General features: G+C 36.6%; 2 protein-coding genes across 4 annotated transcripts in view; one reads left to right on the top strand and one right to left on the bottom strand.

The window, feature by feature from the left end:
- The window catches only part of LOC115446557 (follicle-stimulating hormone receptor), a 51,876-nt gene extending 26,797 nt beyond the window's left edge, over positions 1 to 25,079 (top strand). Inside the window, exons 2-13 of the mRNA XM_037438663.1 lie at positions 13,536 to 13,659; positions 14,431 to 14,505; positions 15,247 to 15,315; positions 16,045 to 16,140; positions 17,006 to 17,071; positions 17,236 to 17,304; positions 17,568 to 17,642; positions 18,257 to 18,374; positions 21,056 to 21,172; positions 23,034 to 23,122; positions 23,517 to 23,690; positions 23,900 to 25,079. Coding sequence (XP_037294560.1) covers positions 13,536 to 13,659; positions 14,431 to 14,505; positions 15,247 to 15,315; positions 16,045 to 16,140; positions 17,006 to 17,071; positions 17,236 to 17,304; positions 17,568 to 17,642; positions 18,257 to 18,374; positions 21,056 to 21,172; positions 23,034 to 23,122; positions 23,517 to 23,690; positions 23,900 to 24,989 — 2,162 coding nt within the window. The 3' untranslated portion in view covers positions 24,990 to 25,079. The remainder of the gene's footprint in view (positions 1 to 13,535; positions 13,660 to 14,430; positions 14,506 to 15,246; positions 15,316 to 16,044; positions 16,141 to 17,005; positions 17,072 to 17,235; positions 17,305 to 17,567; positions 17,643 to 18,256; positions 18,375 to 21,055; positions 21,173 to 23,033; positions 23,123 to 23,516; positions 23,691 to 23,899) is intronic.
- LOC115452650 (CCR4-NOT transcription complex subunit 3) overlaps positions 1 to 27,389 on the bottom strand; it is a 98,133-nt gene extending 70,744 nt beyond the window's left edge. For all 3 annotated transcript variants that reach the window (XM_037438659.1, XM_037438660.1, XM_037438661.1), the window contains exons 1-2: positions 26,965 to 27,389; positions 26,579 to 26,681 (exon numbers count right to left, since the gene is read on the bottom strand). In XM_037438659.1, the coding sequence (XP_037294556.1) occupies positions 26,579 to 26,678 (100 nt within the window). In that variant the 5' untranslated portion in view covers positions 26,679 to 26,681; positions 26,965 to 27,389. The remainder of the gene's footprint in view (positions 1 to 26,578; positions 26,682 to 26,964) is intronic.
- Positions 27,390 to 27,954: the final 565 nt, after the last annotated feature.

Here is a 27,954-nt window from a genome sequence, read left to right as displayed (position 1 = left end):
CAAGTTCTGGGATATAGTGTTGAGCAATCGTATGGCTCGTGACAAGGGCGCAAACCTCAGCAAATTTTGTCAGTGGTGTTTGGAGACTGAACGGCATTATTTACATCATCCTGTCATATCTCTTGATTTTTTCATGCTATATTTATCAGTGTGCCAGCGATAGCCTAGTTGGGTATGGAACAGACTGCCAAGACGAATAGCCGCAGGTTCAAATTCCAAGGGGACACACCTCTGACTTTTCTAAAGTTATGTGTGTATTCTTTGTGAATTAACGCTTGTTTTAACGGTGAAGGAAAACTTCGTCAGGAAATCTACACACCTGAGAAGTTCTCTATAGGAATTTTGAGGGTATGTAAAGTCTACCAATCCGCACTAGGCCAACGTGGTGAACGAAGGCTTATTCCCTCTCAGTAGGTAGTAGAGGAGGCTCGTGCCCAACAGTGCGACGGTATATAATACAGGGCTGATATTATTATTATATATTGTCAGAGTGCCACTTAACAGTAAATCTTGTATAAATCTATTTATTTATATGTAACGCAAAAATTGTTTAAAATAAACACCACAATTTTATTAAATTTTTCAATTTCATCACAGCCCATACCAACCCTAGGTATAAACTGATTAATCGTATTATCGTTTCGATCCAAAAATACCGACTATTCGTACCCAGTAATAACCAGATAGGGCAGGCTTTATCTATTTCTCGTAATCAGATAGGGTTTATTTTTTTATAAAATACAAACTTTTGCTCGAGGCTCCGCCCGCGATCAAGTTTTCAGAGATAAAATTTATTACGAAAAAACCTTACCCTTGCTGGTTATTCTATCAATAATAGCTGTTCACAAAAAGAAGATTCAGTTTCGCTGACGTCGCCTCAAAATCTTCGTGGATTTTTTTATATTGAAAATATTGTGAAAATTCCAACAGATTAGAGTTAAACCTCTAGTCTACTTTATTTAAAAACAATATATATTATTTTATCGACAGCACAGATTGATTGAACACGGAAAAACTCCACGGCATTGAAATGGAGAGAAAATATAAAACTTGTGGATGTCTTGCGGCTGAATCATAACCTAAAAATGCATAGAATAATAAAACGCGAGTTCACTATGTAAGTAATCGTTGATCTTTCGCTTGCTATAAACCTAGGCTTATATCAAAAGCGGATTTAACAGAACACCGCTTTATCTTTATGAAGGTAGGATGTATAGGCACCTACATAGGTAGCTGAACAAAATTCAAATTGCCCATATAGTTTTATATTGCGGGCTTTATGTGGGGGTCCAATAGAATAACGACTGACACGAGATGATTACCCCTCGGCAGTGGATACAATTATGCCGGCCTGTTGGAACCGGATATACACAGGCTGATCCCACAACGCGACACACTTACGTGGGCCACTATGGCAAGTTATATACATGTTGCAATAAATATGCAATAGCCAATAACAAGTTATAAATATGTTCATCGGAGGTTCACTTATATTATGCATCCAGAAAAGTGTTAGAAAAACCAACGCAAAAAGCTAAAAACATACTTAGCACTTGATATCCAGTTAAACAAACATTTCAATATCAATTTAATCCTAATTGAGCCGATTCGTGTTCAACCAATTAGTATGTCTACATAAAAGATGGTTGTATGTCTTTGTGCCATAGAACCGTATTCACAGGTTAAATATTTACTGAATCTGGATAAGTGTCAAGTATCTAGACTCTGGAGGCATATATTCTCAGATAGTCGCAACTTATAGCACTGTCTATAACCAATTTTGAATTTTGACAGATAACCAAAATTTCCTTTCCGTTTCCTTTTCCTTTTCCTTTTCCTATTTCCTATTTCCTATCATTAAACAAAACCTCGTTTGTTGGAATTTGAATTAAAAAAAATAATGAAATTAAAGTTGGCAATAATTCATCTCTGCCTTTGGTTCAGTATACTGGTATGCCATTTATATTTATTTGTTTATTAACGTTCTATTTTTGAATGCGATAGACACACACGACTAACTTCAACCCGCTGCGCATGATGCAGTAATCCATAGAGATCAACGCGCTATCAAAATAGGCTGACGAACTTTAATCAACGAAACTGATAACTTTGCTCAACATTTAAAAAATAACTTAAATTATTCTAATGCCTTACAATATTAGGAAATAAAATACGCGACGTTTTTATTTTTCCTTTGCCGATTCGATTAGGGAATACATAAAAAATGGCGCAATAGATAGATAAATTGGACGAGGGCGTAGCGCCTTCGCCTCGTAATGAATTCGCTTGCAATGCGCCAGTGTGGTTAGGTCCTTCAATTCATTTGGCTCCGAATTATACAACGGCGCCTTATAGCAGGTCGTTTATTTACGTTTTTTGTTGTTTTAAAACGTTTTGTGAAGATTTTTGATGATATATTGTAGACGTAAACGCAAAAACCTCTGACCTGAAATTGATTAAATTTGGGACACGTACATTTTAATTCAGATAATGAGCACCTTGGAGTATTAATATCGCTACAAGATTCCCAAGCCAATCTATAAAATGTATACATTACCTAACAAATTACAAGTAGCATATCGCAATTCAGGTCGAGTGGTTAATCAAATGAACAATATGCACCAAATCGATAACTAATCTTGTTTGTAAATAAAAAACATTCTATAAATAACTACATAGGAATGTTATCGGAATTTTCCAACACTCTCGTGAAAGCAGTGGGATGCACTCGCATGCCGTTGTTTATTAATTTGATAACAGAGTGCTATGCAATGAACATGGCTGTCATTCCATTAATACAGGCTTTAAAGAGCCGGATTTAAAAGCTGATAGGAGGCCTGTTATATTTTGCATATATAGCTCTAATGGAAAACATGAAAAAAATTTAATATCGCAAAACTCTTGGCGTAAATAATTTTTTTTAATATCACTAAAACTCTTGGGGTAAACGCATACCTAAATCAAAATTCAATATTTCGCACAGAACGTCTCATATTTATTTATTTTGATTTATTTGTATGTATAAATTGATTTGTGTAAATATTTACTCTGACAACTGCATAAAGGAGAGCATAATATTTGTCTTCATGAATAGATCGGCTGAAAAGGAATAGCTCACACTTGCGTATAAGTGAGATTTCCGTTAGCCTAAATACTCCTCTTATTTTTTTTATAATGGCACGGGAAGGTGATCCATCCGCACCTGATAGAAAGCTAGGTGGCAGTGGGGAAGGATCCGTATAACGCGATTCCTGCCGGGTTCCCTTTATGAAGAGTTAATGTAGAATCTAAATATCAGAACGATTTGCAGACCGCATGTATCCATGCGTGCATATTAATACCTATATGTCGTGTCAGGTTGCCTTTCGAGAAATTTCACCTTTCGCCACTGCTAGGTGGGAGCCAGATAGTGTCGGCTGACGGGGATTGTCATCGCCAGTCGCCACAATTATGCCGACTTATTGAAATGATGCGCGACGTACTTACCTATGAGCCTACCTATGGGCCTATGGCGGTTCTTACACCTCGTGTACGGTGGTCGCTATCCAGGCAGCTAAATTTCTTTCTTGATCTCTCTATTCTAGCTCGCGTGACGTGTGCTATAAAAATATAATTTCAAGAGCAATTCAAGCTAATCCATTAAGGCCTTGTATTTTATATTGACACATTTCGCAGCAGTCATTAGATCGTAAACTGTTGACACGGGCGACAATTTTCTTTATTGTTTGTGTTCACATTACTGCCGACCCCTCACGTGTTATTGTTAAATGGATGAGTTATGATGAATGGCGAAGATATTAACTGAATTGTTGTCGAACGTAGTAGCAATATTTCATGTGAGGTGTTTTACAAATATTTTAACAACTTCATTGTAATTAATCCATTCTTAGCTATACTAATGTAAATGTAAGTTTGCGTGAATGTTTGTTACTCAACGTCAAAATGGCTGAACAATTTGGATGAAATTTGGTACAAAGATTTATTGACTAAAATATATGCTACTTTTTATCTCGGACTCGGAATAAAATATTCTAATTTTTATCCCGGAAAATATATAGCGGGACTTAGAAAAACTTTGTCGGTTTTATTTAAATAAATATTTGATACTGTAAATAATAACCCTTGTAAGCCTGAATATTTTGGAAGAAATGCGAAATATATGATATACGAAGAAAGAAATTGTATTTTTATGGGTACCCAGTAAATACATACAATCTAAACTAAATAATTATGAGTAGATTCAAACAAAAATAAAAATCACGACACACGTGCAAATTTACATAATTTAAACAATTCAATAGTCAATTTAAATAGAAATATGTACCTTTATAAATTCAATTAAAATCGTTACGTGTTCAAACACTGAATTGTGATGTTAATTGTTAAATTCCACAGTGACCAAATTAACAATTTTAAATGTTAGATTGGCTTTCAATTAACGATTAATTCCATTTTTGAAATAATGATGAATCACCATCATTGTTGGCGCCAAAACAATTTTCATTAAGGCGATACCTCAAGGTCCATTTTCATACATTTTGTTTCACCTTTAATCTGGGTAACTAAACAAGTATTGGCAAGTAAAGAATTTAAATTCACGTCTAGTTAGTGATTAGTTCTCGCAGTTGAAAGAAAAACGTAAAAATAATTAATAATCATGGATATTTCGGCCTTTAAAATTTCATCATATTAAATTTTAAAGGCCGAAATATCCATGATTATTAAATATTTTTACGTTTTTCTTTCAACTGCGAGAACTAATCACTAACTAGACGTGAATTTAAATTCTTTACTTGCCAATACTTGTTTAGTTACCCAGATTAAAGGTGAAACAAAATGTATGAAAATGGACCTTGAGGTATCGCCTTAAGTATTCTTTAATATTCAAATGTTGACACATTACCAAGCCTATGTTATCATTATTATGTAGGGAAAATAAACAGCGTTTAGTTTTAGTGGAATGCTTTTAAGTGTATTAATGGCACACTTACGGACCTTCCCTATAATAAGTTATTAGTTGTGATGGATATGGAATCAATTATAATTTTACAAAACAGTAATATTATTTTTTACAAAATTGTACTCTATTTTCATAGGCATAAAGTGAATGATTTATCAAGCTTTGAATATTCCACTGGCTGAACCATACTTCAAACTGAAATAAACGTACTGCTGTTTGGCATTATAAATAGATATTTATCTAGTAACAGTGTAAGCATTCTAATGTCTGGCGGTAAAATTGACAATTTTTCATCATTAGGATAGTTTTATATCTAAAAATGTCAATAGATAGGCTTTAAACTATGGCATTATCTAACTAAATTATAATTTACAAAATAGAAGGTAAAGGTCCTATTTAATATAAGCAATTAACATTAAGTACAGTAAAATTTTGTTCCTTAATTTTATGATTGTTAACGTTACTTATTTTATAATTTGTTTTTCAACATATCAATGCATGCCGTGGCAACTATAGGTAATACATTTAAAATATTGTTAGTCATTTGTAAGGTTCAATTGATTTAATGTAATTACCACTGTTTGTCCTTAGTTTAAATAAATAAATAAATAGCTAACAATTGAAAGCATTTTGTGGAATTGTAATATGTAGGTAGATATTAAGTATAACTGATTTTTCGAACATCTAACACCTCAGTCCGCTCCGTGACCATGAAGGCTGCAGTCTTCGACAGGTCGTCAGGAAATCCTATTATAAATAACTTTTATACCTTTATTCAATTCGTAAGCCTTTGAACTCACCAACTAAACTCTGTAATCGCCGGCGCATATATGGCGGAGCGCAGCGAAGACAATTTTTTACTCTCAAACTATTATCGACATTGTCTTTATTAAAATAATATTCAAATTCCATTAACACAACAAAAAATTGCAATACATTGTTGTGTTAATTGGTTTTGAATATTATTCCAATGAAGATAATGTCGATAGTAATTTGACAATAAAAAATTGTCTGCCCAGCACTCCGCCATTTATGCGCACGTCCTAATGTTTATAGGTAATTTGCACGTGGTACGTCCGACGTGACTGCGTGTTGACAGAGACACTTAGCCGCCGCCGTGACGGTCGCATTACCCGCTGTATATTTAGACCCGTATTGGCTTTGGAACAAGACCCTGACAATATTGTGGAGGTTTTTAAATCATTGACTCGCGTTGAAAACAACGTAGTTGGCTATATATACATTGTTTTTTTTACTACAAGTTTCTATCCCACTGGGATGTACAGTTGCTGGTAGTATGTTTGTATCCGCTTGGATAGCGACTACAGTAGTCGGCGTAAAACACTATCAAGTATGTTGCAAGAAGGAATCCATAAAATAGTAGTGAAAGCTGTTGCTTGAAGGTGATATAATATAAAACTATGCATAACCCGTCCATTATCAAGCAACTTAAAATTGACGATGTTTCTCATATTTTAGACGAGCCTAATTTAATTGGACAAAAAAAAACCCCACATTATAGATGTAATTGTTACACTTTCATGCCTAAACTCCTAAACCGAATGTCATGAAAGTTGCTAAAGAGTAATCTTCTATCTCTAAAGGGCACAGGCCAAATTTGTCTCAAAGAGAACCTAATTTTTAAAAGATAACATTGAGCAAGCACCGAACCGGTGACCTCATGCAAATTGTGTGCGCAAACACGACAAGGCTTCATGTCTTCACTCACAGACAATACGGCTTCATCAGTTTCGTATAATCAATAACTATATTAGCCAAAATTGAATTGATCTCATTACTAGCTCCGCCGACGTCAATGGTAATATTATTGATGTCTATTGTCTACATTTACTAGGTATCGATAATATATACTAGGGCTTCAGGCTTCGAAAGGTTTGTCTTCGAAACGTCGGGAGATAAATTAAAACATAATAACAAAAATTAAAACCGCCTTCAAAAACAACTCAAAACCAAAAAATAATTTCACATAACAGGTATATACTGGACACAAATTTTGGAGTCGGTGCCTAATTAAAAATGGGAGTTAAGCTAGATAAATATAATAATAATAATAATATCAGCCCTGTATTATATACTTGCCCACTGCTGAGCACGGGCCTCCTCTACTACTGAGAGGGATTAGGCTTTAGTCCACCACGCTGGCCTAGTGCGGATTGGCAGACTTCACACACCATCGAAATTCCTATAGAGAACTTCTCAGGTATGCAGGTTTCCTCACGATGTTTTCCTTCACCGTTAAAGCAAGCGATAATTCACAAAGAATACACACATATTTTTTTTTGAAAAATCAGAGGTGTGTGTCCTTGGGATTTGAACCTGCGGACATTCGTCTCGACAGACCGTTCCACAACCAACTAGGCTATCGCCGCATAGCTAGATAAATACATGAACTTTTTTTATACGCCCACGATGTATTGACCCCACTGCACCTGATGGTACATGGAGTAGGAACAGATAGAGGGTTGATTGACGAGATATGTTCATTGCTCGCTAGTAGATACAGTTATGTCGGCCTGTTTGAACCTGATATACACAGGCTGATCCCAGAACGCGACGCACTTACGTAGGCCACTATGGCGGGCTTTAACACCTTGTGTACGGTGGTCGCTATCCAGGCGGATATAAAATACATCCTACCACCAGCAGGGAGCAGCACCAGGAGAGCGACTATCTTACATATTATCTACGATAGTAGCTTTCCTCTCCCGGGCAAATACTAATATTCTATCGATTGCATACATTTTTTTTACCTTCGCTGGCAAACGCTAGTAGATATATCAGTCAACTTTAAACATAAATTCGAATAGTTTACGTTCCTCAGCACAGTTCAATATTGTATCACTCAGCTAATGAAAAAAACAAACATTACGTAAGTCTTATACTTATCCATGCAAAACTTTCTGTAAGTATTTAAAATTAGATATGTATTTGTTATATATATTTTATTGATTTTGGTGTCTATTTTCGAAGTATCAATGTAGTTCCCTACTAACACATTTTTTTCTGGATTTCTTTTTGATGGTTTTATTTACTGGTGCACTTTTTGATTATGGCGGTAGGGTTGCCCCATCTCATAGTGGGAAAGAATAGTCACCGCGAAAATTGGGTGAACCAGTTGCGCCTCTGCAGGGATAAAAGGTCTAAGTGTGTGTGTGATGCGTCTTTTGTTTGAGGATATAGTTGGATAACTGTCATTTTATGTTCCCAGTTACTTTTTTATTAATTGACATAACGTTTAATTTCTTCCATACTTACAATTCTCTTTAAGATACAATATTTTAACTGTCTGAATATATGTTTGCTACAAACAAATATTCACAATACATATGTAATAATATTCAGAAGCGCAATATTTAAATAAATTTACGTTCTACAGAGACTCTATGTTATAAAGCAAGCAATCAATAAGATCGTAAAGTAAATACGTTATTCCTTTTATAACTCAAACAAACCCATAGCTAATTAGTATTTATAATTATGAAGCCATTGTTTACCAGTAAAGCAGTAATTTTAAATTATATTAGCTCACGTGTCCACAACGAGGTAGGCAAAATTGCAACTAGTTGCAGACTTCGCTGAGATGATTTATTTATTTAATATATACATAGATTGTATACGCCGATAGCAATAAGCGATCCCAATATTTATCTCCGATCGAATGAGAATAAGCCAATGAAAATGAGTCATGTGAATTTGTCAAAAAATCTTTAATCTGTTTGGTAAATGTTCGATCAATCGAAAAAAAGTTGTAGTATTGTTTATTCAAAATGGCGGATAAGTGTATTATTTTGTATTCAGGTCAATTTAATATTAGGTGCGTTCCTTACCAGTGTATATTATGTGATATAGAGGTTCATTTTCTTTCCATGAAGTGATAAGAGGGAGAGGCGAGTGTTATTCGAGTACAAGGCAAATCCTGGATGTTTCATTTTGTTTCAGATAGGAAGAAACTCACATCTTCAGTTGTCTAACTTTTAAATAAATTTAAAAATGAATTTCAAAATATCATATTGTCTTCAAATGCCTCCATTTCGTGACCAAATAGTTTTCACCCGAAGTCGTCGAATCTAAAAATCAATAGACGGCTAATTACTATTTGTCACGCAGAGAATAAAGTCGAAACTTCCGCGGTAACAATACAAAACTACAACAGATTGAAAACTAAATGGGAAGAGGAATAACATTCTTAAAATCCGTGAAATGTTTAAGGATATTTAAAACACTTAATTACTGGGCCTTAATCTTATTACTTAGGATAATGAAAGCAACCCAAATGCATCTTAATTTAAAATTTTGGGCGGCGCACCTTATGTTATTAGGCATGTCACATTTTTTTCATACTAATACGGAAAAATGACCCCACTTCACCTGATGGTATGTGGAGGCTCAATGCAGCAGCTATTATATACCTAATACAGGGCTAGCACTATCACGAATCATAGGGCTTAGTTCACATCCCATGCCTGTCGTAAGAAGCGACTAATTCGAGCTTAGGGAGAGTCGCGCGGCGAGCAGTGGAGGACCGCTCGCTTGATTACAGCGACTCTGAGGTGGACGACAGAGCGGTCGGTCTCCCGTTGTCGTATACGCCGAAGGCGTTTTTTAACGTATAGGAGCACCTTCTCCCCCTGAATTAGAGACGTGCCGCATTGCGGTATCGCGCAGGGACGCTTCCGAACAGCTATCTTAGTGCAACAAGATAGTCCTAGGCCGACCCATATGCGCCGAAAGTCACCGCGGGTTTTGGTAGGTACGTCGGTGGGATATACAGGGGTTAGGGACTCAGTCCAATGCTTGCTCGGATGATGCTATACTCCCAAGTGTCAAAATTGGGCCGCAAGACCGGTGAAACTAATATAACCATTCCACTCAACCCCTAGTAATATTAACAATAATGCGTTATTTGACCCCCCCCCCCCCTCTGTCCTGGCATGAGTTAGCGCGAACATCACAAAAATAACTACTGAAAAGCCTATGGACAATTGTTTGTAGATTATTCATCACAATCATAAGTCAACACGTGTAATGTCGAACGCTATCTGTGATAACAGGCCGCGGCGCTCGCGGCTTGATAGATCTACGCTTCCGACATTTTGGGAAAACGTGTATCAAGGCCTGCGCAATTAGTTAATAATTATTTTTATAATGTACTTATATTCTTATATTAATGCTACGAATAGATGTAGAGTCGGTCTTACCAACAAATGTTATGATACTGTTTACGCAACAAGCCAACTTCCTGACTCCGAGCTTCGACTGAGTAATGTTTTAAGATGGAAAACCTAGTCACAATTATTTTGGCCCGACCCGGGATACGAACCCAGGACCTTAGTGCAGTAGTCGTACTCCTACCGTGTACAATTACAACTACGCCACCGAGCCAGTCAAATCTACCAATAGTAACATATTTATAAATCTAAATCCATCTAATTAGAATTATTTTTGTATCACCGACGCACTTTTAAAAATAACTTTAATATTTTAAAACGCTCTATCAAAACATCTGCAGCGGATATTTTAACAAGATTGTGATAGATATCAGATTTTACGAGGCTGTTGTGTTGAATCATAAAATTTATAGTTATTCGATGAATACCATTATTAACATTGTTCTGATTTTGCACTGTGGAGCTTTCCGTCATGTCTTTAGTATATTCATAAGAATTTCGGAGGTATGTAGTCTGCGAACACTCCCTAGGCCACTGCGATGGACTAAGGCGTAGACCCTCTGAGTAGTAGAGACCCGTGCCCAGCAGTAGGGCAGTATATAATGCTGGCATTATATAGGACTTAGTTGATAGTTAATTGTATAATTTATTACTGCAGGTCGCGGCCAACCAGCAGTGTCGAAACACAGTCATGTTTTGAAAACATGATATTGGTGGTCGGTCTCTCATGGTCTCTCGGCGCAATGTCTATTTCTGCCGCCAAGCAGCAGTGTGTAGTCACTGTTGTGTTCCGGTTTGAAGGACATTGTAGCCAGTGTAATTACTGGACATAATGAGACTTAACATCCCATATTCTAGGATATGGAGTGCAGTCGAATACCAAACAATACTTTGTAATTCTAGGTGTTGGATGGTGTTTCTATTATTTCTATTGTTGATGGTGTTCATGGGCGGTTGTATCGCTTACCATCAGGTGAACGGCAAGCTCGTCTCGTCATACTAACTAATAAAAAAATAAAAATATCACAAGAGTAGTTACTGAAAATCATATTTATACAATGATATATAACTATAATCAGAGTTAGTAGTTATAATGTATATTACACTCCAAAATTTGTGCCCAAATCAGGACTACAATATAGCTACTATAATATGTAATGTCTTATGTTAGACCGCAGTGCAATTCATTCTAATTCGAAGTTCTAGCTTTTAGGGAACTATTAAAAGGCAATCTCAGCGCTTACTCCCTCGTCATCAGATGTACTTATATGAATAACACTACCGCACCAATATATATGTTTGTAAAGATTATGACCCGCCATTTACGACCGACAAGGCGGCCATGTTTACAGTTTACACCGAAAGTAGCCGACACAAATATCTATACTGAATGAAGTAAACAGATCGATTGCTCATTGAACACAGTAGCTAATATTATCGTAAAGATAACTGCTTACTTTTCGCGAATAAGAAAAACAGAAATAAAAACGTTCATATTTTTTTTCAGTCGATCGTCTTTTCCCCCTACAGGTTAGGCAGAGATATAACCCAGGCACTTTTCGACATGTTCCATCTATGCGATAGCGGTCGAATCTTCGTCATATCGAACACGAATTCTGAAAAAAAACGATTATTTATAACATCATACTATACCGTCTACTTCCCAAGCCTTATGATATCCTGGTAGATAAACTGAAAAAATGTAGATAAATCACATGCGATCTCTATAATATTACCACTAAGGCCAGCGCCGGCGCAGATAATCGTAAACACGAGTGTGTCTACACTTCAATATACATCTACAAAATAAATTAAAGTTATACATGGATAGAGATTTATATTGTTATTTTCATTCGCAAGTCACAAAATGCTTCATGCTGTGACAGCCTGTAATTAAAACAGCACTGCAGCAATTACTTACTGAATTGTTAAAAAAACTATGTAAGGTCTATGTTTTGTTGGCTGTTCAAATAAATATATAAATATGTGCAAGATTGGAAGGATAGCAAATGTGTGTGTGTTTATTTTTTTTTACTATCGGACCTCACAGTAAATCCCGGTAGAAACCTTCGAATGGGATAATGGAATCTCCCAGCTCAGCGACTGCAGTGCCCTGGAGGAAAGTTGGAAGGGGATATCTAGGGAAGTATGGGAGAAGGAAAAGAAACCTTCTTAGGATGGCCGGAGGGGCGCAGTCTAAGAAATGTTCGCGAGCCCTCATAGGCCTCAACGAGTAGTTACAATCATGAGGCATGCACACTGGACTGACTGCCTAGGACGCGGTAATTGTCCCCCCGTGCATGAATGTCTATGCGTTGGTTATGATTACACACACACACAACTAGAAAAATATCGGCGGGTTTTCAACCTCTATGGAGGTGGAACCCAGTTTTGACGAGGAAAGGGGCTTTATTAGGCATAAATGACCACTTCACTGATGGCTCAAAACGTACTTAATAGTTTAGTCATCATGATGCCAGCTTTTTTCTTAACGATATTTTCCCAGTCGAGCTAAAACTCTTCATTACAGAATATTATTCAGTTTGTTCAAACTTTTATAACCTATAAATACTTTAATTACAACTCGAAGAAATTAAAAGAACAATTGGAGGCCAGCTTGGGCGATATAAAATTATCGTTGGTTAAAATTAACACATCACCGTATATTTATGCGGATTGTACGCACGGATATAAAAACTTTACTGCACGCACTTTATGCGAGCTCTGTCAGTACTCTACGCAATAAGCGTGATGTTATTTATAGCTTTACTGTTTTATCCGTAGAAGTGATAGACATTAAACATGTCTAAAATTATTAAATGACCCATTTAAATACACATGCTCTGAAACATGAGACTTGAAATGTTTCAGGGTGACGAGAGCTGTGCAATGTCAAAACATACGATTACTGGCAATGCCATGCAGCATTGTGATTTAAGAGTTGTATTTCTTGTTTATAAGCATGTTATCTTCATACGAGCATCTCGATATTCAAAATTACAACAAAAAAACACCCTGTATATTAAAATAAAACTATTTTACGGATTTATCGCGGTTTTTTATGTTATAATTTTCTCCTGACATGTCGAAAACTTTGCAGCTATCGTGATCACGGTGCGGACTAAGGTGTTGGTCATCCAAAAAGTCAAAGCTTTAATATCTAGCTACATTATCATATCTACACCCTGTATATGTTAAGAAGATTTGCATCTTCTATTGATGTTGATTGATGTAAATATTATTGCGGTGAAAATATTTAAATATCTAGAATATCACCATTCGAGAACGTAGACTTGTTAAACAGTCAACGCATGCAAGAGAAATTCCCAATCAACAGTCACTTCACAGAGATTGCATGAAATGCATGCTATTTTTTTTTTTTGCAGTAAGGCTCCCGAGCAGCCATGCGGCAGAGGGCATGTCGGTGGTGCTGCATCAGACCAACATAACACGACTCACCGCGCGGGCGATACACGCAGCGGGCTACCATCTACATAAAGTCGAACATTTGTAAGTTTTTAACGAGACGAGGAAGGACGTGTGAGAATAACGATTGGTACTAGTACTTTTTAAATTTGAATCAGAAAAGTTAAAAAGAAATTTCATTGCACTTATAATTGGTAGTTTTTAATCTTGCAATGAATTTTTAATCAGAAAAGCTAAAATGGAATGTCATTGCACTCGTTATTCGTAGTTTTTAATCTTCATAATGCAAAGTAATATTCTATCTGGACGCCATTGCACTAACCATTAGATACCTAAATTAGCATTGCAAAGATTTTGCCGGGCTCGTTAAAAATGCAAAAGCCACAAACAAGTCTGTAATGTTCATTGCTGCTTATCTGTAGAAATCGATGTGATACATTAGGAGTACCATCTTATACTAGACTTAGGTCTATGTGGCTCTACAAAACAGGCTAACAAACACACATCACGTCTTTATCCGCGGAAAGGTAGGCAGAGGTGTAAACCGGAGCACTCACTTTCCACCATATGTGTTCCTTCCCATAAAGTATTAGGGGGAGAATATCGCTATTCTGAGAAACACACGAAATACGAACCCGGGACCTCAAAGTGATGTAGTGCCTAATGCGTACGTAATACAACTACGCCACCGAGGCAGTCGTTGAGTGATCAACACAGAATTCTCCTCTACGTCATAATTTTTGACCTTACCAAATAAAGCCATAATTTCTCATCAACAAAAAATTTATCATGTTCTATGATCAAAGCAGTTCGTCAGAGTTCAATTGGCACTTCAATTCACGCGATATCTTTCAGGTCAATAATGGGCGCTCCCAAATTGGAGCACATTGCCGTTGAGGACTTGTCAAAGATGCCGAACCTTAAATCATTGTGAGTACGGACGTTTATTGCATTTTACGAGATTTATAAAGAGTATTCATCGGTTAATTTAACTGTTAGAATTAGTGTGCCATTGGATTGAGGACAATATTTCATAGAGACTGGGGTTTTAATAACGTGGCAAGCCGCTAGAGGAACAGATGTGTTCCTGGTTGTAAGCTCTATGCATACACATAAACGGATTTAATTAATTTTTAAAAACAATCCGAACTGCCAGCCACCTTTAATAGGCCAGTGTGGTGCATTAAGACTTGAACAAGTAGCAGAGGCCCGTGCCCAGTAGTGGGCATATAATACAGAGCCGATATTATTATTCTCAGTATTTTGACTTAAAAGTATTGCGCACGTTATCCTAGTGTTAATTTTATATTGGCAGGTTTTATTGTTTGAAATGTCATCCATTTATGAAAATGTTTGGATGTTTGTTAGAAGTAAACACAAAAAATACTGAACGAATATAGATGGATTAACATACAGATTACTATTTATCCCGGTAAATTGTTTTCGCGGGAAATAATGGATTTTTTATTCGGTTCTTTATACATAGATGGCGCTGCTGTCACGCTATTTATTGTTTTAGGAATTTTTGTGGCGGCAAAGGTAGTTCACGCGGGCGACACCGCGAGCAACAACCAGTTTATTATAAGAGCGATGTCATTACACCGCCACTCAACACCCCTCATGTTTTATTTATGGTATTGCAGTACTGAGTTGTATTCTCTTTTTGTTCAGTTTTATAACACAGGCGCCGCTATTGCACCGAGTGGCGACGCTGCCGGCTCTGCCAGAGCTTCGCACTTTGTACGTATGTATTTCTTTATTTTGTTATATTATTAATCGAAAGCAGCTCGGGCGAGCAAAACGAGATGGCGTTGTAAAAAATTGTAAAATCGATATTTGCTTCGGTAATTATTTGGCGTTTTATTGCTGTATATTATAAGAATTCAAGTTAACGATAATAATAAAACTACGAGGATGTTTATAATCACATCACTAATATATTAGAAGCGTCTTTTAGCTGCCAACCGCGAACAATGGGTTTGATTCCCAGGTCGCGCAACTATAAGTGCGAGTTTTTGATTATCAAAACACACCTTTCCCCCTACCTGCCAACCCGAGCTGGCTACTTTGTTTTACCTTATGCCTTGTATTCCATAAGAATTTTATACTTAATTTAAAATGTCCGTAGTTATATGAGTGATCTTGAGTGTTATTCAGAAATAATAATAATTATTCTTAGAAATTGTTTTGACGTATCATAAGTGCAACTTTGTTCGCCTACGTGATAAATAAAGTATTTTAATTATTTTACTCCTGAGTTGCTTTAGATTGCATTTTTTTCCTGATAAGACAATAGGTTCGCCCTCTATAATATAATCTTAACGATGGTACGTACTACGTACTACACCCCACCTCTATTCAAAGCGAACGTGAGCTTCGGTTATACGATGTTAATAACATTCATTGTTTGCTATACCCGAGTATAGAATCAATTACAGAGCTGAGGATATGAACATTATTCCCTTGCAGTATAATAACGACATCAGGTCTGGTGGAGGTGCCGAATCTCAGCCACGTCCACGACAGCAAGAAGGCTAACACTTCTCTATCGTACCTACAGGCTATGTGAGTTATAAATACATTTTGTTTATGTATAGTTAAATTTTATACCTCTTTCCGAGTAAACGGTGTTAAGCATTCGTTCCATATATTGCGGTGCGCGACTTATGAACAGTATTACGATTTTCGGTTGTTTTGAAAATTTTAAACTATCATAATACTCCTTAATAGCGTTGGTTGTAAATCATAACGATGTGTACTTTAGGAGATGTACAGTATCAACAATTATAGTGGTACATTCAATATGAAGGTAATGAAACAATAACCACAATATAAAAAAAAACACAGTAAAGATAACAATTTTCAGAAATATAATATTTTTTTTTTATTTGTATTATAAATTTCGAATGATAGTTTCTACGAATCTGATTAGCGGTGCTTTTGCCTTCTGACTGATATTAGCATGGGAGAGAGGATTTATTGGAGGTTTATTGGAGGCTTATATTTGTGTTACAAGGTAACCCTCTGTAACATAAATTAATTATTGATATATTAAGTAATTCATTAAGCTGTTGATAATATTAAAATTATTTATAATCTTTATTATATCAATAAATTATTAATAGTTGACGACAATAATACATGATACGCAATGAGCTCATTCAATTAATAAAAGTTATAAAAGTAGAGTTGGTCGTTTTTTATTTAGCCAATACATAGAGGATATCAAGTTCCTAATGATAAATGGGCATCACAGCCTATATACACCTATAATGCCTAATAGATAATAGAATTTTTATGATAGGTCCTTGCGTAAATATTCGGACAGGCCGTGCGCAACATATCAGCAAAAACATTTTCGATGAGCTAGATATTGCCAAGGCGATTTGAATAAAAATTGGCTTAAATTATTCGTTTTGTTGCATGTCAGAGATCTGGAAGGCAACCACATAAAGCGCATCCCGTCCCACGCGCTGCGCGTGCGCGCCGATCAAGTGTAAGTCACTAGGTACATACCGAAGCTATTTTATTTATTTTTACCATCACATTGTCTTCACTGTTATTTCACACAACACATAAAATTGTCTTTCTTTGTTTTCGCTTTAACTGTTATTTTTAGCTACTTTTTGTTGGTATTTCGGTTTGACGTCTCTGTTTCAGATCTCTGAACTACAATTTAATAGAGGAAGTGCCTGCGCATGCGTTCAAAAATGCACAGATATCCAAATTGTAAGTAATTATTGTATTAATGAGGCGCCAATAATATATTAGTCTAATTATAATCATAATGTCTAATATGTATAATCATTTTTTGTTCCATTTCAAATAGTTCATATTTTGCTTAACGACAACATAGAGTCAAATAAGAAGAGAACAAAACTAAACTTATTAAATACAAATTTCAGTCTAATATTTTAAATAAAGCGAAGAGGTCGTATTGTCACCACTTTCTTCTTTAAATTTGATAATATATTAAAACGTATTCTTCGCAGGAGTTTCAAAGGCAACAACAATTTAAGACGACTCGATGAGCACGCGTTTGCGGGTAATTTACTTCTCAGGCAATTGTAAGTTTTTGTAATATTTTATCCCGACTCGAACTTTTATGTCGGTGAATTAAAGTCTACACCTGACGGTAAATACAATTTAAAGAAACAAAACAAATACACATCACGCATTTATCCCCGAAAGGGTAAGTAGACGTGTAACCAAGGCACTCACTGTTCGCAGAGTTCGTTCCGTCCCATAATGTGATAGGGGGCGAGCCTAACGCCGTATCGGGCACAAATTCCAAACTCCGAGCTAATACTGAGCGGAAAAACCCTAATATCACTTTGCCGTCTGCGGGATTCGAACCCAAGACTTAAGAGCGCTGCCGTACGCCGCATGCAGTAGATACAACTATGCCACCGAGGCAGTCAGTTTAAGAAGAAATCCGACCAAAGAATGATCACTCAATAATAGCCGTAGTAATGCTGGCCAGTCTAGCAACCCTTCACACGTTTACCTTTCTACATTATAACAAATATTTACCCAACCAAATTGTACAAAAAGAGTTCATACCTCCCAAAAAAACTAGGAAACAACATGCCAAACAAGATATTTTTAAACTTATCAGCGAATTAAATGGCTTACACCGAGCGTGTAGTATTTGCACAATAAATGTACGTGCTGTTTGCAGAGACCTGAGCAACACGGCCATTACGTCACTCCCCACCAAAGGTTTGGAGAAACTGGAGGTGCTCAGGATAGAGAAGACTCCCTCCTTGAAGTACATACCCTCGATATATGAGTTTCAGGTTTGTTAACATAAATATTTACGCTTTTAAACGGTAATATTTTTTTGTTGGATTTGTCTTCACCTTTGCTGTCGGATTTTGATCATATAACATTTTCTAATAAATTTGCTTATTTTAATAATGCATTAAGACGTTAAAAACATATCCGTCGCAGATAATTTGGAAATATAGACAACATTTATTCATCAGCGAATTGGATTTAATTAGGTTTTGGTTTAATTTGAATTGGGTTTAAATTTTATTGAGATACTATTTAATGTTAATTTTATTAACCTTTTCATTTTCGACAATAATAACGACATTCAAAAAGATATTACCTTAAAAATAATTCCTACCTTAAAATAGGCTGATGGACTCGGGGAATACAATCCTTTTAATATATCATGTAGGGGGTCATATGGATCTCAGTCGCCCCCAACGAAGGCTGAGCGGTAGTCATAAGACACTTTCTCCGCGAAAACAAAAAAAAAAGGGGGGGGTCATATGGATAGAAGAGGGGATCTAACATAAGTAAAATTTCTCAGGTGAAGCCGTGACGTCACTCTTCAGTCCGCGCTAATATCCTATGCCATTACACCGATTTTTTATACTAATATGAAGCTACTTTAACCTATATTAATATAGATCACTATTTATCCCTGGAACGGTCAATATGCGATGTGATAAACGGACGGTAGCGTGACCTAAACCTATCATAACTAATTAAAGGTCACCATCAAAAAATGTAGGTATTGTTGTTGATTAATTACTCTAACAGCTATAAACTCGCCACTCTTAAAAATCAATACAGCTTATGCACAAATTGAAAATCACAAGTGAATCTTGAAACTAGGGTGCTCCGCCTAGGCTGGAGTCAAGGACAGATGCCCCAGCGAGCTGCCACCCCGGCTGTTAGCCACAAAAATAATCTTAATACCTCAATAGGTATTAAAAATGTCACAGAGCAAAGCACTGAGGTACAGAAGCCTCTCTGAAAATACATAGGTTTCAATACACAACGCAATTAATCAAAACGGGATAGATAACGTTCAATGAAATAGGAAATTAAACATAGAATTGATTATATTCTACTCACTTTGCATTTCCTCAATATCTTCCAATGCAGGGCAGGTAACCATTTTAAGTCCTCACAATGTTTTATAGATGATTTAAATCCCTTAAGTTGCAATTCATCAACCTTCGGGATAACGAAGACCTTATGTTACGAGTCGCATCTAGATTGCATTACAACGCCATCTATCAATAACAGCTGTTAACGTTTAGTATGAACTATGCAACTTTCATGACAGGGGAGGAGCGCCCTACAGGTATAACCGAAAGAGATAGTAATTCGCGTATCGCGGATGAGAAAAAATGGATAGTAATTATTCTACCTACGACACAAAATCAATTACAATTATTATGTGCAACAAACTAATGTTTTTTTTTCAGCTGTGCGTGCATTCAATCCTTTAAAACTCCAGTTACTTGATACAGGAAATGTATATTATGGAGTACGACTATTTGTTACCTGTTGCATGTAGGAACTACGACATACTACTAAGGCGTTGCGCCCAGCAAAATGGCGCGCTAACCGTATCTTCAGAAACTATCTATTCGAAGTTTATAATACATATAGAGAAATAATTTAAATATCATAATTCTACAATCTGTTATCTTTACTTTGGTGGTCGCATTTTTTTATAATGTGGATATTGTATTAATAATTGCATAATGAAAATGCCACTAAAATAGTCGAATCCGTGCATGTAATGGTAAACTACACAAAATTTGAATTTGCAACCAACGCTTTTTGATAGAAAATAAAGGAATATTTTGGTAGCCTACACTTATCAAAAAAATAAAAAAAAAATTACTTATTGTAAATATTAGCATATTCCCTCCCGTATTTATGTGCCGTAAAGGTATGGATCAAATGCTGCTCGAGAAAGGCCTTAATAAGTTGTTTTTACTTGCGGTTCTGCCCGCGCAAATGTCTATTCCCAGAACAAGTCTTGAGCAAATTGTGTAATTTCATTAAGATCTGCTCAGGGCTTTACGAAATAAATGGTAAGGTAGTGGAATTTTAACAATAGGCAAATATTTTTATGCTCAATAGTTCAAACCAGTGGGCATTATTTAAACTCTAGACTCTATATATACGACTAAAAAGCTTAAAGTATTTAGCTATTCGAATGAAACAGCCTATAGTCGTCGACTGCTACACTAAATGTAACCCTATAACCCTGATTCGGACTCCGCAAGTACTTTACCGCTATTTTCAATAAACGATCCCAATCGCTTTTTACGATCAATCTCCAAAGTTAAGCAATTAAAACAAAGTTTTTTTTGACATGCTCACAATGAGTAATTTTGATTGGTTCAAACTCGGAATTGGATTGAAGATTGAAATTGGGATTGTTTATTGAAAGCGGCTTTTAGTCGAGGATCAAGTAATCTATTTATTACATTTTATATACAAAGAGTATAAAGGCGGACTTAATTCCAAAAGCATTTCTACCAGTAATGTAATAACTAAAATCTGAACGCCAAATATTTCGTCAAGTCGGTAATAGTTAAAATACGTGTATGTAATTACTAAATGACTCGCTACTCGACTAAAAACTAGCTAAGTCTGAACTAGGATTTAGTAGCACCAATCGGAATCGAATATACGTTTTGATAATTTTGTTTCTATGCAGCAATTAGAGAAAGCGTTCCTGACCCACCACTTCCACTGCTGCGCGTTCGCATTCCCCGAGAGACACAACCCCGCGCGGCACAAACTTTACGAAGCACAGCTAGCTATGATGAAAGAGGCAAGTATGACGAGACACAGCTGTTTTATCGCCGTTTACAATAATGCTTCCAATTCGTTTTTCAAAACATCGCGAAAATGGACCAATCAGAACAAAGCTTTTTGACATGCGTTCAAATGACTTATTTTGATTGGCTTACTTTCGGAATCCAATGAAAATTTAAATTGGTGTCGTTAATTGAAAGCGGCTGATAACTGTTTAAGATCTAATTTATGTTAAGTGAACAGTAATGTCAACTTGCGCTATTTTTATTTGACGTTTTTTTCGAAAATTATGGTGGACATGATTTAATAGACAAGCACAGCAGTTAATGAGGTCGGAAAGTAAGAGTCGCGAGTTCGACCCACGCACTCGACAAATGTTATATGCTGGTGGTAGGATCGTACACAAGGTGTTAAATCCCGCCAAAGTACCCACGTAATTATGTAGCGTCCCGGTATCAGCGTGTGTATAACCCGTTCCAACAGGCATAATTGTGTCGACTGTCGAGGAGTAATCATCTCTCGTCAGTCGACCTCCTATTGGACCCCACTCCACTTACCATCAGGTGTAGTGAGACCACTGCCATGCCCGTACAAAAAATATATATAATATGTATATTGTAACACAATAATATTATTATTATTATTAAAACCTTTTTATTTCATGCAAAAAATTATGATACATACATAGTTTAAAGAAAAAAAGAAAATGTTGGCATTGTGTTTACAGTTATTTAAAAAAAAGAAAAGTTTATATATAGGAAGATTGATTGTTTGCATGAACCCCTCCTCAAGTGAAGGTGAAGGCCTCTTCTAAAGAATTCCATATGTCTCTGTCCTGAACTATTTGCGGCCAGCAGGTACCAGCTATTTTTATCAGCTCGTCTTCCCATCTCGTGTGGGGTCTGCCTTTGAGACGTTTGCCGATTGGACCTTTCCACGTTGTAACCCTGCTAGTCCATCTCTCGTCCTTTAGCCTCGCTATGTGCCCAGCCCACTTCCATTTTAGTTTCTTAGCGTAGGTTAGAGCATCCGTCGCTTTAGTGGTTTCTCTAATTTTTGTGTGACGAATTTTTTGCATCTTTTTAATATTGAGCATACTTCGTTCTATTCCGCGTTGGCAGGTGGTAATTTTGCTTTTTAATTTGGATGTATATTTCCAAGTTTGACATGCGTAGGTTAGGCACGGTAGGAGGCATGACGTCATGACTTTTGTTTTGATATTTATTGGCATGTTACTTTTGAATATCTCTTTTAAGGACCAGTACTTGTTCCAAGTATTTTGTACTCTTCGTTTTACTTCTAGTTCGTTTTGCTTTCTATTGAAGCCAATTTGTTTTCCTAGGTAGATGTATTTCTCTGTATATTTCAGATTTTCATTTTCCACTGATATTCTTCTCTGTATACTATTTGTCATGACCATTGTTTTCGATAAATTCATTTCTAGTCCTACCTGTTTACTAGCTGTGTTTAGTGAATCAATCATGTTTTGCAATTGTGTGCTAGATTCTGACAGCAGAATTAAGTCATCTGCGAAACGTAGGTGGGATAAATACTTGCCATTGATGTTTAATCCTGTCTTTTCCCAGTTGAGTATTTTTATTATTGACTCTAGGATGGATATAAATAATTTTGGAGACAGCGGGTCGCCTTGTTTCACGCCTCTTCCGATAGAGAACGTAGGACCAGTGGATTCTAGTTTTATTTTTGCTGTACTACCTTTGTAAATGTTTTTAATTATATCTATGTACTCTTGTTCAACTTTCTGGGCTTGCAGGGCGGTCCATATACTTGAATGTGACACGGTATCAAAAGCTTTTTTATGTAACACAATACAATACTGTAAATTTTAAATCACATTATTTATGTTTCTCCAACAGAGATGTTTAAAGAACAACGAAGCTAAACACAGAAGACGCAGATCGCTGGAGCCGATCAGAGCTATCAGATACACTGGACAGACTGTCACGTGAGTCATATCACATCACTAGTCATGGACATCCACTGTTGAACATAAGCCCTAAAGATTTTCAGACCAACCTGTTGAAAGCGACTTCTTCCGACTTTTACTAAGTCGTTTGTTCTTTTGGAAAACGTCCAATCATATGAACAACATAAAATTGTAATTATTATTAAGTACAAACGCCTTGGCGCTAGTTTCAACAAAACATCTTATCCGCATTCCTCATTCATATATACTCTTTTTCTTTCACGTATCATGATTTTCTTTCCTACCATTATGTTAGGCTGATGAGTGCCATGGAGCGTGATGCAGTGCTTTGTGCATGTGCGGTCGTGTGGCTTATCATACCAGCATCCCATCTTGTCATTGGGTTTTTTAAATGAATTGCAATCCTCAACAGGCCTTTAGAAAACGACGCGTCTACCGCCACCACCAGTGAAGAGTACGAGAACTTCGAAGACTACTTCGGGGACTCTGGCAGTTATGAGGACGAAGACGACGGACAATTCCACGACCTAGTCAATGATACTGGACGCGTCTCCGTACAGTCAGAGTGCGGGAATTTTAGTATTAGGTAATACTGATATATAATTTTAGTAAAAAAATATTAAAAGAGGATATATATTTAATTACAATATATTACTATCAAAAGGCGATACTTATGAAAAGAAAGTGCGCAAACTATGTTAGAAATTTGCACTTATCAAGTTCCTTATAAGTTTTAGAAACGCAAATCCTTTAAATATTATTTATATATTTTAGAAGTAACTCTCATATTTCCAGCCGTCGCACGATAGAATGCACGCCACTCCCGGACGCTCTTAATCCGTGCGAGGACGTGATGGGGTGGTCGTGGTTGCGCGCGAGCGTGTGGTTCGTCATCAGCGCTGCCATTATCGGCAACGTGGCCGTGCTGCTGGTGCTGCTCACCAACCACACCGAGATGACCGTACCCAGGTTCCTCATGTGCCACCTTGCCTTCTCCGACCTCTGCACCGGCCTCTACCTCTTCATGCTAGCCGTCGTCGACTTAAGATCCTACGGAGAATTCTTCAACTACGCTTACAATTGGCAGTACGGCGTCGGCTGCAAGATTGCCGGCTTTTTCTCCGTCTTCTCTGGCCAGCTGTCCGTCATCACCCTCACGATAGTCACGTTGGAGAGATGGTTCGCGATAACGTACGCTATTTATCTGGAACGACGAATCTCTTTATCCGCTGCAGCGAAGATTATGATTGGCGGATGGGTGTTCTCCATCTTCATGGCTGGATTACCATTGGTAGGCGTATCGGACTACACGTCGACGTCAATATGCTTGCCTGTTGAGAGTAAGGACATTGGAGACGCTATATACCAGGGGTCCTTGTTTCTGACAAATGCTATCGCGTGGGTCACGATCGTGGTATGCTACGTTCAGATATACAGGTCCTTGGGGGGTGGTGGGGAGAACTACGGAGGAAGACGCGCCGCAGCTGCAGCTGAACGACGTATAGCTAACAAAATGGCTTTACTCATAGGCACCGATTTGCTATGCTGGGCGCCAGTAGCCTTCTTCGGAGTGACGGCATTAGCTGGAGCACCACTAGTCGACGTCAGTCATGGAAAGGTTCTGCTAGTCTTCTTCTACCCTCTCAACGCATGCGCAAATCCATTCCTATATGCAATATTAACAAAACAGTACCGTAGAGACCTTTTGAACCTCATAGCAAGAAGTGGCAAATGCAATTGGCTGGTGGAGAAGTATAAATTGGCAGCTACGCCACCGCCGACTGCGAATACGAATCCGTCGACGCCGGCGCAGTTGCTGCCGCTGGTGGACTACCAGAGGAGTCAGTCGCAAGTCAGCAAGGAGAATAGCGAGATCAAGACATAGTATTAATTTAGTTATAAGTTATATTATACGATTATTTATCAATTCTGAAGTTTCAATATGATCCTAATAATAAAATGTAGAATATTGAACTGCATCATGTGTGATGTTTATTCCAAAACGATTGACGCCAGCTTGGTTTGGCCAGTCGTATCAACTACGTTAACTAGTTCAAGCCTCACACAAAAATGTTGAACTAAATACACATGATGCCCAGCTCGTGATCATTACGTAAATTCGCAACCGCTATGTGAGGGCCTGAATTTCCATGCTACATTGGGAAAGTAGATTATCTTTTAATATTAAGTTCTCAATATTAATTTAAATTTATGACGAACGCCTTAAAATATACAAATTATGGTGCGCTTTGCAATACAAAGTCTTGGTTGTTGTTGCTTAATAGATGAATCGTTGTAGCGGTTACCATCTAAGACGCGTTTTACTAGTCACGCCATGCAGTTAAAAAAAGATTATGGCAGCTTTTATCATGATAATATTAGGCGACGATCGCATTGCAAATTTATAAATAGACAACAGAAACAATTTTGAATCCAATTCCAATCTTTATTTAAAATAAATAGAACAAAAACACTACCTTCTCCTAAACAGTCAGGCAACACTGAAATCTCATTCCGAGAACAAAAATATGTGAGCGGTTTTGTCAACGCTATTTAAGATATAGTTGTCAACATATTCTACAACAAGTTTGTCTCCTTCGAGAAGAACCTCCTCGTTCATCAACTCGCTAACTTCCACATCCATTTTGAAAGGATTGATGCAGTAACCATCTAACTGCCTAAAAATTCTCAGTTTCAAATTACCCACTTTGTTGTTATCATTCTTAATGTTGCAAGTATCGCAAACACTGTCTATCATCCTGCCTAAGCTCCACTTGGAGCTAATAAACACCGCCACAGTGTCCTTCAAATCCGGATCTAAAGTTACCGAATCTAATTTCTCTAAATGGTCTTCGTCCTCAACAATTTTTACCGGTTTTGGTGACATATCTTTAGGTTTTTTGATGGCAAAGTAAACTCTATCGGAAACCGGAATGGATTTGGGACCAACAGCTTTTTGTTTAATTCTCATGAGATGTATTTTCGACGCGGTCTTCACTTTGGCCGTAGACTGAAGGGCTTTGCGTATGTTTTCTGTTATCTGCAACAGGATTTTGGCTCTGAACTATCTCTGGACACGATTATGACTAAGCTATCTGAAGCTGGTTGGTTAGTTTCAAAGCTGTAACACGTGGCAAGCTATATGTTAGTTAAGTAAAAAATATTATAACCCACAAATATTTAATTTTTAGTAAAATGCCTATGTGTTTGAAAGGCAATGTTGGGGTTAGATATTAGAAAATATAAAATTATTAATACCCAGTCAATCATAGAAAAATGCTGCATAATTAATATTTTTTGAAAAATAAAATTATTTGAAATATAAAATTTTGTTGGTTATATACCAACTAGATTCAAAGAAGAAAATGTATGAACTTCAGTCCACAATGAAATTAGCGATAGTCCAGACAGTTTTTATTGTTATCAACCGACAAAAGAGTAACAATATTGATAGATACTGTCTATGCCACTGACCTTTTCTTGCAAATTCTTGTTGGCCGCTTGAAACTGGCGTCTTGGGGCCTCCCACTCTTCTATTTTGGCTGCTAAAGTCTCCGCATCTACTTCTGGACATGACCTGAAAAATGAATGCAGCAATATAAAATAGCCTTACAAAAATGAAAAAATACCCTAGCTTTGTTGTTTTATCTGTCAGATATAAATAAATTGTGCTACAACCTATGTCACAATAAAAGGTCAAGGATAATAAAGGTAAAATAAATTTTGTAAATAGATTTTATCAAAAATATTAATGGTTTGATTGCTAACAACACCAAGACAGTAAAAAGTAATATGATACACTAAATAAAAAGGCTGTTTATTTTCTTAGGAAAAAAAGGATTTTTCTTTGGATTACTTACGGGTGGAAACGATGCTCGATGCAGTAATGTTTGTTACACTTTCCACAGACCATTTCATGAAGGTTCCCTTTTCTGCAACCCTTTTCTGAACATTTAAAAATTTGATCGACATTTTTCAAATTAACCTCTTTGGGTTTCGGCGCCAATTCACATTCACCAGACAGGCAATGTTCGTTAAAGTGTTCACGGCAGAAAACTTTAGCACATTTGCACTGTAGAGGCAGAAAATCAGTTTGATTACAGTCTAGAAACTGACAGTGTTCACCGAGTGTAGGAAACTCCATTTACTATGATTTTTACACTAGTAACTAATAGACGTTCTCTTCGTCTATTTTTAACTTAAAAAAAAGAAGTTATTTCTAAATAAATAGAAACAAAACACAGAATTATTTATTTTACAATCATATGTCAAAGTCACAATGGCACTATTTTAAAACTCTGAAATATGAAATAGTATGATCTGAATTTCCCATGTGTAAAAGAAATGGCAATATAATAATGCTATTTTTATACTGTTGTATAGAAAATAGATGGAACAGTTGTGTCAATATGTAAAACGGTAGTCATTAGTCGTTCGGAAATTTATAATATTTATTATACGAATAACGGTGGAAGCTACGTTAAAATATAAAAAATATACCTTTTGTAACGCACTATAATAATATTTATTATGATTTTTTTCTATTTGTATCACTTTTCGGTGTCGCACTTAATAAACAACTGAAAAAATATAGATTCTGAAATGATGTCTCAATCAGTATTATCCTTAGAGAACTAATTGAAAGTTCCTGGCTTCCAAAATTAAAAACAAAAAGGTTTTTATAAAGCTATATATACCTCAGATATATACAGCGGCAACCTACCACATTATTAAGCTTCTTGACTGCTACTCAATGCTACCAGTTTTTTCTTTATACCAAACCTCCCAAAATTGTCCCTTGGTGATCAGACCACTACTAAACCTACTACACCAATTACTAAACTATTAGT

The sequence above is a fragment of the Manduca sexta genome, chromosome 14, assembly GCF_014839805.1.
Source record: "Manduca sexta isolate Smith_Timp_Sample1 chromosome 14, JHU_Msex_v1.0, whole genome shotgun sequence".
NCBI lineage: Eukaryota > Metazoa > Arthropoda > Insecta > Lepidoptera > Sphingidae > Manduca > Manduca sexta.
Note: the sequence above shows the minus strand (reverse complement) of the source record. Positions and strands in the feature narration are given on the sequence as shown.